Source organism: Diplotaxodon limnothrissa, linkage group LG23 (assembly GCF_057381915.1).
Source record: "Diplotaxodon limnothrissa isolate DT_005_m linkage group LG23, D_limnothrissa_male_GT1.1, whole genome shotgun sequence".
Lineage (NCBI taxonomy): Eukaryota > Metazoa > Chordata > Actinopteri > Cichliformes > Cichlidae > Diplotaxodon > Diplotaxodon limnothrissa.
The window spans coordinates 12,459,571-12,474,219 of NC_140617.1; the positions used below are offsets into that span (position 1 = coordinate 12,459,571).

The following is a 14,649-nucleotide window of genomic DNA, read 5'->3' on the forward strand; positions in this document are numbered from 1 at the left end:
GTGTTCAGCATGCATACCTGTATTTGGCAACACAATAGTGCTGATGAAAGACAGTGCAACTGAAAGGCTAGGAACATCTCTCCCTGCCTCCCTGCCCTTCTATCTTCCCCTATCTCTGCGTGTGCGTGTGTGTCCGTGTATACATAGCTTTGTGGGGACCAAAAATCGGAAGTTTACGATGCTTGTGGGGACCAACAGCCCTTCCCATGAGTTTGAAGACATTTTTCAGACTCAAAATGTGGTTTTAGTGTCAGGGTTACAATTGGGTTACAGTTAGGTTTAGGCTGAGGGTAAGGATTAGGTTTTTGATGGTTAGGGTAAGCGGCTAGGGAATGCATTATGTCAATTAAATGTCCCCACAAAGATATGAAAACACATTGTGTGTGTGTGTGTGTGTGTGTGTGTGTGTGTGTGTGTGTGTGTGTGTGTGTGTGTGTGTGTGTGTGTGTGTGTGTGTGAGGGCTTTGTCCAGTCTCTTCTCTTCTGCACTGAAAATCAGTGTCTAACTCTAAAGGAAGTAATGCTGATTTTGCTTTTGTCTGTAATTCAGTGTTATAGATAGTTATCAGTTCTTGGGAAAACAATAGAGAGCAAGATATTTGTGGTCATGGGGCGTAAGAGGAGAATCACAAGTGTCTTTAAGCCCGTGATCCTGATGTGTATGAAGTGGTGCTATTTATGTATTTTGACCATGCCTCTATGCAAGCTTCCATTCACTGATTAACTTTTCTTATTGCATGTAATACATTTTTAATCCCTGAGAGAAATCATCAATTTCGTGAAGTTCCAAGGACTATCATTAATATAAAATATCTTATTTCCCCTTTCTTCATTGGTTATTATGAGTGTGGTTGCCAGCAGTTGCAGCAGTGGTAGACTAACGTGCTGCTTTGGTATACACAGCTATTTTCTCTCTCCCTTCTCACACTTGTGGCTATGACTTATTTAGAGTTCATTGAATACATAACATTACTGGCAAGGCTGTCTGTATAAGTAGGCCAAGAGACTCTGACACTACTGAGAGACTGTAGGATGTCTGCCACGAGTCAGTGGAATTATTCATTGTAATATCAGAATCTGTTTTTTGGGGTCTGGGAGCACAGCGCTTCTCTGCTTCAACAGAGGTTTAATTTATGCATTAAGACGTCTCATCAGCTTAATTAAATTCTGACATTTGGCAGTTGTGTACAAAAGCATAAAAGGTAGAAAGGTTAATGTCCCCTTTCCTTGTGAAATGAGAGCTATTACCTATTGATAGCCATACTACTGCCTTTCTGAGTGACACATACTGCTCTGCATTAACATAAAGCTCCAATAATGGTTTTATAGATGAAAACCCTTCCCGATCTTGGGATAAAAGTGTGATGTGACACTAGTCTTTTATTTAAATGATCTCCATAACCTCTGCAACATACCAAACCTTGTTTGACAGCAGGCTTAAGTACAAAGAGGCTCCGAGGTTAAGGGTGTTACCCTGAAAACAATGAGACATCCATTTGATCAACAGATGCACAGCATTTAAGCTTGATGGTGCATAAGCCGTTTGCCAGATGGTTCAGCTGATTAGAGCATGTATCCTTACAATGATGCATGATGATGCTTTTTGAAAATAATGTTCACCAGGTGCCGCTCCCTGAGTGCTGCAGAAGAAATAAAAGTTAAACAAAAGAAGAGAGAGAGAGGAAAAGCTGGATTAAGAGGGGGGGGGGGGGGGGGGGGAGATAAAGAGGGTGAGGGAGGAGAGGAAGGAGAAATGGAGAGAGATGTGAATCCCGCTGGGTATATGTGGTGAGGAACACGCAGTGTCAAGAATGCTTTGTTAGGATGTGAGAAGTGTGTAATCAAAGTCGCTCTAATGTTCTGTTGCATGGTGCTGCTCTACACTGAAGATGTGCATGCACAAGTGCATATTACACAAAGTATAGTGCAGATGCTCCACAGCAAGAGACGAGCCCGTTACACTTAGAGCCAGCCCGAATGTGCCACAACATCCCTGCTGGATTCAAACATGGCTGCACCATGGATACGGAACACTTCGGTGGTGACAAAGCACCAGGAAACTAATGAGCTGTTTGACGTGATGATCTTTCTTAATGCCACCTGTCCTCTATGGCTTCCTTGCACTGGCAAGGACTAATTCTAACACAAACAATCAAAGGACAGGTAAGCGAAGATATTTATTTAGAACAAAGCGTCAACTATCCTTCACGTTTAGATCAAAACATCACATCCAAGGATAGCGACAGTCTGTTCAGAGCCAAAGGAAACAGCTGGAAAGATGAATACCTGTGTGTCCCAAGTGATGGTGTGACCTCGAGCTTTCAGTCCTTCTTAGTCTGAAATATGCTTTTACTCTAAGTGCTTTCTTTAAGGCTGTAGAGATGTCTTTCCAGTGCAGGCAAAGGTAAAAAAATAAAATTTTAAAAAGTGGCTTGTTTTTCATGACACTTTGTCTGACGGATGAGTTGCCATTGTTCCTTAAATGCAAATGTTTCTTCTCAGCTTTTAGATTAAACCGTGACTCTGGCATCAAAATAATTACATTTCTCAAAATTAGAAGTGAGAAAAAGGTAGCCCTTTTTCTGTTGCCTTCAAGTTTGTTCAGAGGCCACAGGCACTCTTCTTGCCTTGACCAGATTTGATCTCCGGTGCACGCAGGCAGTGGAGCTTCACAAGCTGCCCAGCTGGTCTGCTCAGGCATCTGAAAGCCAGGCACATTGCTTTGGTCAGTGTATTGAATGCATATGAGCTTCAGAAGTAGAGCAGGAAGCACTGGAGGCTTAGTAGTCTGGAAGGTTTTTGTTTTTGTTTTATTATCTAATATTTATTTAGTAATAAATGATTTGTCGAGTTTCACATAGTTTCATTTTAATATCAGCTGAAAAAATATGTTATAATATTTTTCGTATAAACTAAAGCAAATTAAGATTGTATATCACATGATTATACATTTAGAGGTTGGAATCCTTTTTCTGGCGGCTCACTTTGCTCATTGCAGTGTGCAGGGAAATAAATTGTGTGGTCTAGAAGTGTGTGTTTACGCTTGCCTGAAAGGCTTGGAGGTCTCTCTCTGTTATCTGTCCAGCTCTGTACTTGGGGAACTTGTTTCATATTTGAATTGCAGTTTGGAGGAAGATTCTGTACGAGAAGGTGCTGCTGAGCCTAGAGTGCAAATGAGTCTGGAAATAGATTAGCATTGCATATAACATATGGTCAGGGGATCCTTTCAGTAGTTGCATTTTTATTAATTTTATCAAGCATGCCAAAGTGAGGACTGTAAGTGAAGCACCCTCCAAGACACTATAGATATGCGATTTACAGACTGTGGCTCAAGCTGTGGCCACTGGTTTCTCCCCATGAGGAAGATGTTGATTAGGTGTTTGAACTTTTACGCTATGGGATTTGTTCCCAACAGATGCTAGACGCTGGCATCATTAAAGTGCAGTTCAATCTTTGCTGGAATCCTTTTCCTCAGGTGTATTGTGTGTTAGATCCCAGTCTGCTGTTGGATTTTTTTCAGTTTCTTGTTTGTTTAGCTCTCATTTGCCGTTTTTATTTTAAATATCACTTGTGCTGTTTCATATATTTTTACCTTCTGTACTCATGTTCCCACCCACCCATTGTGAATACCTGACCTGCCGTAGTTCATGCCAACCTTGTCCTTCCCTTTCATCTGTATGCTGCCTTTTTTCCTTATGTGAATAATGTTCCACGCATTTTTCTTTCTGCATAACTTCCGTTTCAAACTTTTCCTTGCATTATTTCCGTACTGCTGCCTCCAGTGTTTTTTCTATGTACTAAAAATCTACCATGAGTAAGAATTTTTTCTTTTTTTTGGAGTTCCATGCTGTGATGGACCGAGCAGTGAAGGAAACTTAGGCACAGGTTAAAGTCCAAAAAATGATTTTTTTATTTAACCCAAAAAACATAATTGGTTAACTCATGCAAAAAGAATCAAAATCTTGGGCCCATAAAAGAGGTCAAACTAACAAAACTCTACTCAAAGTTAACAACACAACTGATAACTCAAACAAACTGACCTAACTTAATGAGACAAAGGGGAAACTTAAATAGTGGCTGATCAGCCCACAAAAACAGGAAAAGGGGTAAAACACACAAAACCTAACTAAACCAAACATAATGAACTCCAATTCCCCCCCATGGTCCTGAGTTATGGCGTGAACCAATTTGTAGCCTTCCTTTAAAGCTCGCTCCGCCCCTTTTCCACCTCTTGGCTCCTTAATCAAGGGACTGGAACAGCTGCAACTAAGGTAACTCAGAAAACAAAAGATTAATCATACATAACAGTGTAAACTAAAATGTGCGCACTTATTTTAGAATGCAGCGTTATGTGGATATATGAATTAACTAAACCAAAACCAGTTATTTATTGTCCTGTAAATAAATTCCTATATTTAAAGAAAGAAATGTGAATGCAATGTTACTTATAAGCCTCTACACTAACATGGTGGGTATTACCACTGTGTGGCTGTAAGTGCAGCCATCACACATGCTTTTGAGTCTTTCTTCTGTTGGAATTTCATCACGTATCATATGTACTCAGTATAACAAAACTAAAGTAGCCCCAGGATCTGTAAAGTGGAGCTAATGTTGAGGTTCCTTAAACTTGCCTTCCTTTCGATGACCAACAGTAAAGTTAGTATAAAATTTAATGCAGGAGCTGCTCTGCTTCTCGCTTGGTTTATAATGTCATTGCACATTTTCTTCTTGAATTTGTTTTCAATCGCCATTCTTCAAGTCTTATTTAGTAAAGAAGGATGATTGTTTTTAGAATAAACAAAAATAGACAGTCAATGGTTACTCTCAGTCGGAATGTCCCCACATAGCAAAAATGGTATGGCCCCAATCTGGACCACACAATGTGCTTACACGTCCCCACATATCGCAAAGAATAACGGCCCTTTGGTGGCCCAGATCTGGTTTGCCAGAGGTGGCCCACAAATGGGCCAGTTGCAGAAACACTGCTGGCCCTGTGATGCCCCAGATGACAGCCTAATGTGTACCTTAATAAAACCATGTAATAACAACAAGTGGCGGAACATAATAGTGCAAAAGTAACATGGAAAATCTCCATTCAGACAATGAATGGAATGATTCTTATATAGCACTTTCCTACTCTTCAGGATTCCTCAAAGTGCCCTCTACAACATGCCACATTCACCCAATCACACACTTTCTCTAAACTGAGACTCTAGCAGAGACTGGGTTCGAACCACTAACCTTCCTATCAGTAGGTGGCCTGCTCTACCTCCTGAGCTACGGCCACCTACAAGGAAAGATGAGTAAACCGTCACTAGGTTTTCGATAAAGTTTACACTCACGAACCTGTCAAATCTGTATTTGAAACGTTGGCTATCACAGCAGTATAGTATTGCAACATGGCATTTGGGTCTGCTCACTAAAATAGGAAAATAGGAACATAAATAGTGCCATCATTGCCAGACCTGGCCCACATCTGGTTGACATACACCCTGCCAGGACACCAGTCAGTCAGAAGTGTCAGCTAGATGCTGGATCCGGGCCAGACCTGTTTTCTATGGGCCTGGGCCACATAAACAAAACCATAATCGAGCCAGATATGGCATGCCATCTCATAGACAGTGCCATCTACTTCAGGCCTGTCCCATATCTGGATGACATACTTCTTATCATGCCAGAAGTCAGCCAGCAGTGCCGGCTTGATACCAGATCCGGGCCAGACCTGCTTGCTATGTGAGTCTTTGATGGCCAACATGTTGAAGTTGTCACTTCATAATGGAAGTTCAGAAACCATAGTGGCTATGTCCACTGCAATTTTACTAGTATTTATTTTTTACCCTGGCTATTATTTGGTTATTTGTTTGGGCTCACTGCTACTTAAGCCAGAAAAGCTGTTGCGGCACGGCTGATCAGAGTTAAGTCATCAGCGTACACTTGCATTTTCAAAACAATTTATTAAATGATCTGTGGAGATGACAAGCAAGGGGGAGGATTTCACAAATAATTAGCGTACTGACTGAAAACTACTTATGTGCTTTGAAATATTCACTAGATGAAAAATTATATTAAACTCTGTAACAATAAAACACATTCATTTGTAAGTTCATTTGTTTTGTGTCACACTTGATTTGCTTTATAAATATTTATTCCTTATCTAAAGGGCAGTATTGAAAGTCAGAGTTCTTCTTAGGATCACAACTGGACTTTGAAAGCTACCCCCACCCTTACAGTGTTATTCACAGAAGACAGACATTTTCTCTTTGACTCTAAATGCGTCGCATTTCAAATCAGTTAGATGAAAGCATCTGTTTTGAGTACTTATTACTTGCTCTGGCAAAAGACAGTCCTTCTGCCGGTAATGACTGCACTCTCCAGTTTGGGTATAGCATTCCTTGTTGATTTCAATATATAATTAGCATAATAAATACTTCTGTTGCATGTGAAGCCTTTTTCTCCTTAGCAAGGAGCAAATCAACTGTTTTTCCCTCTAAGAAGCAGCTTTCAAGAAGATGAGAGTAATTTTGCTTCCACAACATAAATATATGTATTGGACAAACACATATGGATACTGTTTAGCGTTGCAGTGTTCCTTGGTGAAGTCATAAAGAACAGTAAATTTATAGTTCAGAGCAAAATGTATGGAATATGTAATCCTCTGTCCTACAGCTTTGTATTCACTCATGCCAGAGTGAAGAACAACATGTCATTACAGCCTGATAGTTGCAAAACATCCTGACAGCCACATGTATATCAGCGCTCTTGGGTGCGCATTGTAAACAAGCTATGAATGCAGTTTTTCACAATGCAAGAACTATGTGTCCACTGAGGGATAAAATGAAAATATCTAGTTCAGGAGACTTAGTAATACTTCCCTTTTTCACTCTTTACTGACTGTGGTGCGATAATATAGTGTTTATAAGACTTCTGTTTATTCCTTGCTGTGGCATTTCCAACATGATGAACAGACTGGACTCAGTGGCCCCAATCTGCGACTTCTCTCGTGTGTTCTCCTTCAGTACCGATGTCATATGTAATTGCTGACCTCGGAACTTATGAAATTGCACATAAGGGGTCCGTGCTACCACCGAGTACTTCTGCTGCTGCTACTCCTGCTATCACTGCACAACTGCTGCAAATACATAGGCGTGTGCTCCCACACTATGGCTAAGGCTTGGAAAATGAATTTGCCTGATGATGGAGAGGGTGCATTATCTGGTGGTACAGTAAAGTGCGTGTGGCCTGAGCAGACTGGCTGTCTCTAGCCCTCAGAATAGGAGCGGCGCTCTCCTGGGTCCTGGTAGGAGAATGGGCTGAAGCTGCAGTCTAATTCATCACAGCTCTGCAGGAAACAAGCAATCATGGGGAGGCTTCATAAAAAAAGAGATAAAAAAAAAAAAAAAGTAAAAGAAAATCAGTGCAAAAGACACAACAGCTCTCGCTGGACTGGGGCAACTCCCCTGGTCACTGCATCTGCCTCCTCCACTGTCAGCTTCCTCGTGGTTTAAATGCTGAGACAGGGAGAGACGATGGAGAATAAAACAGAGTAGGAGAGGTGAGGATTGAAGACAAAGGGGTAATTATTGATAGAAAGCAATAAAAATAATCCAACATAGATGATAGGAGTCAGCAGTAGGAGGTTTCAGCTGGTAATGTAGTTTTGGGGTGATGTAATGCTTTTGAGTAAGACCCCAGCTCTGGTGATACTGCGTCTTTTTGTTTGCATTGCCACATATCTCAGTGTACAATTTGGGTGAGCTGGTTGTGATTGTGTACTCTATCTAATCTACTCATAAGAAGTCCCTTATCGAGGTCCCAGATTGTGGAAATATGGCACGCTGAAGGGTTTCTGTGACAACCTGGGCTTTCTGTCCAATCAGGGTGAGGGCTTTGAGATTGAGAGGTGGTCCTCGGGGGAGCTGTACTTCAATGAGCTTGGATGCTTTGCCACAGAGAAGCGCTTTTAGAGAGACCATCACAAAGTGAGATTCTGCTGAGAGTGGGCACTTTGACGTCCCCGCCATAATTGGAAGCACTTTCTAAAGGAGGGTCCTTTTTAAAATGCATTGAATGACAGAGAACACGGAGCATCCAATTTTGATTCCACTCATGAACCCTTCTGCAGCTGCCTTTCAGGCGTGCGCCATATATGTTATGACCCACCCATTTGTCAAACTGCCAACTGTTGTTCTTTTGTCTTCTTTTTTTTTTTTATGATGTGTAAAAGTACGAGACATCTTTGTGTATTTGCTACCTGCTCATTCAAGCAAATCTCCCCCTGTAATCTTCTTCTATCTAGTCTAGATCTGTTTCCCCTTTTTCTTTTCTTTTCTTTTCTTTTTTTTTCTCAGAAGTTGCATAGTGGTTTCATCATCTTGAGCAGTACAAGCCAGCAGGGTATCGCACAAACACTACAGACAGGCTCATTTTTCACAGGTTGACTCCCCAGCTATCCTGCAGGATGTGTCACGACAAACGGCGGATATGTGACAGATTCACGTTGCACCCGTGTCCTTGCATTAGAGAGAAGACACAGTGTAGCTCGTGGTCACGAGTTTTGTGTGTTTAATGTGTGAGTGTGTGCGTGTGTGTACAGAGAACTGTTTTTCTCGGCACTTTATGAGAAAAAGGGTGTCTGCCTGCTAGTGTAAGTCTGAGTGCTGTACAACTCTTGTAGTATTATGCGCAGAGATCCAGATGAAGTGCTCAACAGCCAACCTTTTTCCCAGCAGGCCTCAGTTCTCCACCAGCCAACATCACCACCTCCGCTGTACCCAGCATCGTCACGCCTATCGTCAACGGATTCACCGGCATCCCTCATCAGCCCAACGGACACCCTGCCGTGGAGACCGTTTACACCAACGGCCTGCCGCCCTACTCCACCCAGAGCCCCACTGCTGCCGACACCCTCCAGCAAGCCTTCACTGGTGTACAGCAGTACACAGGTAGGAGACAGAACGGCTTTGTTTACGATTCTGTTATTCTGAGGTTTTGCACTGGCGTGTAAACACTATAAATGAGTAGCAGCTATGAGACAATAACTGCAGGCTATGTGGTGCGTGAGTAGCGTGAGGTGGTATGTATTCAGATAGTGTAGGACAGCGCCTCAGAACGAAACGTTACGCTTGTGTGATCGACCTTAAGCATCCTTGACACCGTTCTCTGTGGGATCCCCGATTTTACACTCATCTCTCTCACATTCCCTCCTTCCTTCCTTGTTCTACTGCTTCGCGTCCGCAGCGATCTACCCGGCCACTACGCTGACTCCCATTGGCCAAACGCTGCCCCAACCAGCACAGGTCATCCAGCAGCAGCAGCAGAGAGAAGGTGAGGGTGAGAGAACATTATTGCTTTTACACTTCACATGCCTCATACTTTGTAATGGCTAAACGGGGAGACGAGCACGAGAGACCAGTCTTGCTTTGCTTTTACACTGTACACACTTCATTTTGAGTCTTGTTGTACAGCGAGAGAAGAAAAACACTCTAACATCATTTTCATTGTGTTTAATAGATAAACAGAGCGGACTGTGTGAGACTGTAAACAGGTCTCGTCTCGACATAAAACATGGGGATTGATGTAGAGTAGTATTATAGTAATATATAGTAATAGTGATAAGTAGTAGCATATCTTTTATAATAGCCAGCTGTGACAGTAAGTGTGGATGAAACACACATATAAACAACATCAATGAAAATATGGTTGCAGGCAAATTGGGACAGCTTATTTGAAGATTTTCAGCTTGCAATGTGATGATTTTAATAAACTCCTGTTGCGTTTTTATTAAATAAAATATATAAAATAGCAACACATAATGTATATTTTAATTATGATTTGAGCCTGTGCCAGGTGTATGCAGGAACGGTGAAGATACATCTAAAGGCCACATATGAAGGAATCATGAGAGTGGATGCTCATGCATGAATGCTCATTTCAGCCTGTACTGTCTAATTCTACCAATGTTAATTAATCATTTATTTATTTTTTGTATGATGGGTAGTGCCACATATGTCTGAGACAGCTCTTTGCACATATTCTGTATTTATTTTGGGTAATATGTAGGTCTGAAAAAGACAAACTGACTGCTTTTTCTCTCTTTTTCTATCAAACTTTCGCTGTATCTCTGCAACCAGGTCCAGAGGGTTGTAACCTGTTCATCTACCACCTGCCACAGGAGTTTGGAGACAATGAACTCATGCAAATGTTTCTGCCCTTCGGTACCGTCATCTCCTCTAAGGTCTTCATGGACAGGGCAACCAACCAGAGCAAGTGCTTTGGTGAGTCCTACAGTGCAACATGCACACAGTCCAAGACCAACTTGATATAATATGAAATTATATCAAGTCAATTTGTATTGACCCCGGCTTGAGAGATAAAGACACTTGGTTCTGAATAAATCTAATAATAATAAATCAGTCTTGGTGTATACAGGTTAAATAGTAAAATGTTTGTCTTTTCTTTATTTTCAAACACACAACACAAAATTTTTTATATATATATAATGTATATACCATTGCCTCTGATGACATTTGACAGCTCACAGACCTGGAGGACTGAGCGATCTTACCCCTGACAGACTGACCTAATTTTGCATCTTGATGACTGTTGTGTTTTGGCACCGGCGCTTTTAAAGCAATGCGCAGAGTACATTGCAGCCAAAATAATCGGGATGTAGTCGATCAGACCGCACGTCCTTGTTTCTGCTTGCCGGCTGTGTGACCTGGAAACCTTGAGGTGCTGCATCAGCATCCTCATCACCATTGTGTAACCCCAATATCTGTCAATACCTTCACCGCTGAGGCTGATTCACACATTTCCACACCTCTTGTCCCATTTAGCTCTGGCAGCCTACATGCGCGTCCAACCCCAGGGCTTACAAAAAGGCAGGCAGTGATGGTTGAGGGGAAGGAAGGAAAAGGACAATTATAGATCAGCTTTTGTTTTCACTTCAGGGAACCAAAGAACCTTGGGCGAAATTGATCACCAGTTCCGTCTCCCTTGGGGGACTTAATAATATATAAATTCATGAAAGAGGAGCTATTTGCAGTATTGACTTATGCACTATGCATTTACAACATAATGTTAGGCCTGGGGAAGGAGGGAACACGTGTGTAATTAATCTAGAAAGGAGAAAGAGGGAATAAACTTAGATTGATGGGGTGTAAAAGACAGAGAAACTGAGCTTAGACCTCTAAACGGGTATCTCCTCTCTGTTTCTAGCCTGAACGCATTAAGGTGATGGCGGGTTAGGAGGTCACCTCCTTATCCCGTCTCTATACTTTCTTCAGACTTCCGTTCAGCTCGGCTCTTTGTAGCGCAACTTTTCCCCCGTAATGGGCCAAACCTGAGCCAAGCAGGCCATGTAGACTCCCTCCCATGTGGTGGTGGACGTGGAGAGCCTCCTGCTGTTTTTTTCATGGGTCATCAGCTGTTCCTAATGACACCACAGACACAGCGGAGCGCATCAGTGGAGACACACTCCACTGAAATTTCTGGTCACTGAATTCTCAAGGCTTTATTTTTACACATGATGGAAACAGGATGTTCATAGGTTTGAGGAGGTGGTTTATCGCGGGGAGGTTTTGTGTGTCTGCAGCAGATTTGTCTCCTATGATCATCGTTCTGTGTTTGCTCTTGTTTTGATCAAACTCATTTATTCAGTGATTTTTTTTTTCTCTTTCACTCATTCACAGGTCAGAAAATTAAAAGAATAGCACTGAGTCAATGAAACTTTGTAGGCGTGTTAACCCTCAGTCATTAAATTTCGAAGGTTCAAAATCCACGCAGCTGTAAAGAAAGTGCCTGCATGCTATAAAATATAACATTTATTTCGAGTTAGGGTCATTGGTTCTCTGCACTGTTTCATCATTTTATTACACCGCACAAAATCAACAAATGCATGCTTCTTATCCAAATCCTGGACATGTCTTCATCTCTGAATGCAGCTTAATATTATATTCCCAAATAAAAACAGTCAACTAGGAGAGAGCGTGAGCGCAGAGCGATGTCGTTTGGCAGTAACAGCCCCAAACTTTTCGTGGCCTATTTTTCATTAAAAAGCCACCTCGTGTCCGGCTGTCACGAGCTCTGAGCAGCTGTTAGGCCGCACCGCAGTCCTTCCTGCATCAATAACACCATCTAGACTTCCGTTAGAGGTACACAGGACGTGATGAGGAAACCAACAGAACACTTACATTTTCATTATGATTGCCTTTTTTTCCACCTGTTTCTTTTTTTAACAGAGTAATTTACAGTAAATATTATTCATAAAAAATTACTAAAATTCTCCCCTAAACGCTTGTTAAGGTGCCTACATTAGGGCTGTGCGATATGACCAAAATCTCATATCCCGATATAGAACATCTATCGTCCGATAACGATATAAATCACAAAAAATTTTATATTTTCTGTAAATTCTGTGAATCTCGGGTAGGTGAAGTGTTTCCAGCTGCGCGTCTTGTACCTGGAGTCGAGTGTTTTAACCGATGCATGAAACTACACATTTTTAGACATAGGTTGTAAGGCCGCCGTTTTTTTCGTGAGTATTTATTACACGGCGTGCTGCGGGGAAAAGCCTGTTCTAACGTTTGAGTCTAAGGTTTATTTTTTAGCACCTGACGACTATTTTTTTGCTTCTCATCCATCAATACTCTGCATACTTTTTCATGTGATTCCGTTTATTTTGAAAATTCTCAACAGCATCTTGAGCTTTATTGTGAAAGGTTTATGTGGAAAATAAACAAGCGGACATGCGATGGTTTTACCATCGTTGTTGCTAACGACAACGCATAAAAACAGGCGCTTGTCCGTCTGTAGTGTGGTTATATAAAATATAAGAGAAAGAGAGGACTTTAAGAAATGAATATAGCCACTACAGTGACCATCAAAACGATGAAAAAATATTGCCGTAAACAGTTTATTTTGCGACACCACGAAACAAACGATAGCGTAAAATGAAACATAGACGTTTTTATATCGTCATCCGATATATATCGTTATATCGAACAGCCCTAGCCTACATTATTCTTAGTTAGTGTAAATGAAGTTTTGCTTTTCTTACACAGGTTTTGTGAGCTTCGACAACCCTGCTAGCGCACAGGCAGCTATTCAAGCCATGAATGGCTTTCAGATTGGGATGAAGAGGTTGAAAGTCCAGTTAAAGAGACCGAAGGATGCCAGCCGCCCTTACTGACACAGCCTACCTTCAGTATTCATCGCAGCAGCACAGGTGAGCCCATAAGAGTATTGCTGATTTTCACCACTCTGTCCTTTTACACTCACGATGCAACTAAGGTTCAAATAATGCCACCTGACTGTTCCTGGAAAGTAAATATCGTTAGACTGATAAGTATTGGGTTGCTATATGTTCTGTGAATGCAAAGCTTAAACATTAAAGGTTTCTACAGTTTTAATATTTGAAGAAATGTAGAGGGGTTGATTTGATGTGCAGCACTGTAGGCATATTAATTAAGGAGAAATCTGTCATCACTGTGACTGACGATGATTGATTGGTGTGGCAGCGTGGGTTAGTTCTCTCCAGACCATTAGACTGATATAATAGAACCATACTGAACTACTCAAAGTTTAAAGAAATTGATCTTTAGATTGACAGTTTAATGAGCAGTGAGATTTGAAATGGCCTTTTTCTTCTTTTTCTTTTCTTTTTTCTTTCTTTTTTTTGTTTCTAGGTTTTAGAGGACACGTGAAGATATTATCTTTGGAGGAGTTCAACTTTTTTTTTCTCTCTCTTTGAAAGCAAAATATGTTTTAAAAAAAAATCAACACATATGGAATTTTTGAAGACATATCAGCATTTACTTATGAAGATGTAGGTTACGGCAGAAGAGGAAGATGCGAAGTGAGGAGGCGCTTCACCGGGGGACGTTAACAGTAACAGATGGCACAGTGCAAGAAAGACGAGAAGAAAAAAAAAAACTGGAAAAAAAGAAGTGATGAAACTGAACAACAGAACTTTTTCTTGTTGAGACTTGAATTGTTAATTAAGCAACAAACTAACAAACGAAAAGCAGCAACAACAAATAGATTTCTATATACATATTATATACACACATATATATATATAAGGAAAGAGGCGCTTGTGGCTTTTACTGTACTGGACAAATGAGGGTTCAAACTTGAAGATCAAAAAAAAACCCAGTGGAAAAAAAGAAACTATTCTATATGTCCACTGACAGACTTTCTTTCTCTTTCCCTCTTTCTCTTATTCTCTCCCCGTCTCTCTCAGTAAGCGCAGAAGTGCAGCCACTGAGGTTTCCATTAGCAACAATAGGACTGCAAATCTTTCACCCCTAAGGGACCAAAGGACCAAACATTTTTATTGTTCTGAACAGTAATATATAGTATTAATGATACTAATACTGCAAACTACTACTAATAATATTACAAGTTAAACTTAAGAAGAAACACTAGCTTCAGGTTGAAAAAAAAAAGAGCAAGGGTTTTTGATTTTTTTTTTTCCTTTTACATTTATAGTTACTGGGTTTGAAAATATTAAAACAAAACAGAAAAATGTATTTAAAAAAAAAGTAAAGCTATACTATTTTAGTGCCGTAGAATACATGGGTTAGACATTGTTTCGGGCATGTTCAGATATATTCTTTTGCCTTTCGTTACGTCATCCGCATCGCAGCA

At 41.0% G+C, this 14,649-nt stretch overlaps 1 protein-coding gene across 7 annotated transcripts in view; it reads left to right on the forward strand.

Moving 5' to 3' along the window:
• Window positions 1–13,189, forward strand: part of celf5a (cugbp, Elav-like family member 5a) — a 190,233-nt gene extending 177,044 nt beyond the window's left edge. For 2 of the 7 annotated variants that reach the window (XM_085348867.1, XM_085348868.1), the window contains exons 8-11: window positions 8,727–8,942; window positions 9,238–9,330; window positions 10,131–10,274; window positions 13,062–13,189. In XM_085348867.1, coding sequence (XP_085204993.1) covers window positions 8,727–8,942; window positions 9,238–9,330; window positions 10,131–10,274; window positions 13,062–13,189 — 581 coding nt within the window. The remainder of the gene's footprint in view (window positions 1–8,726; window positions 8,943–9,237; window positions 9,331–10,130; window positions 10,275–13,061) is intronic. The other 5 variants (XM_085348862.1, XM_085348863.1, XM_085348866.1 and 2 more) reach the window with 4 other exon arrangements.
• The last annotated feature ends 1,460 nt before the right edge of the window (window positions 13,190–14,649 follow it).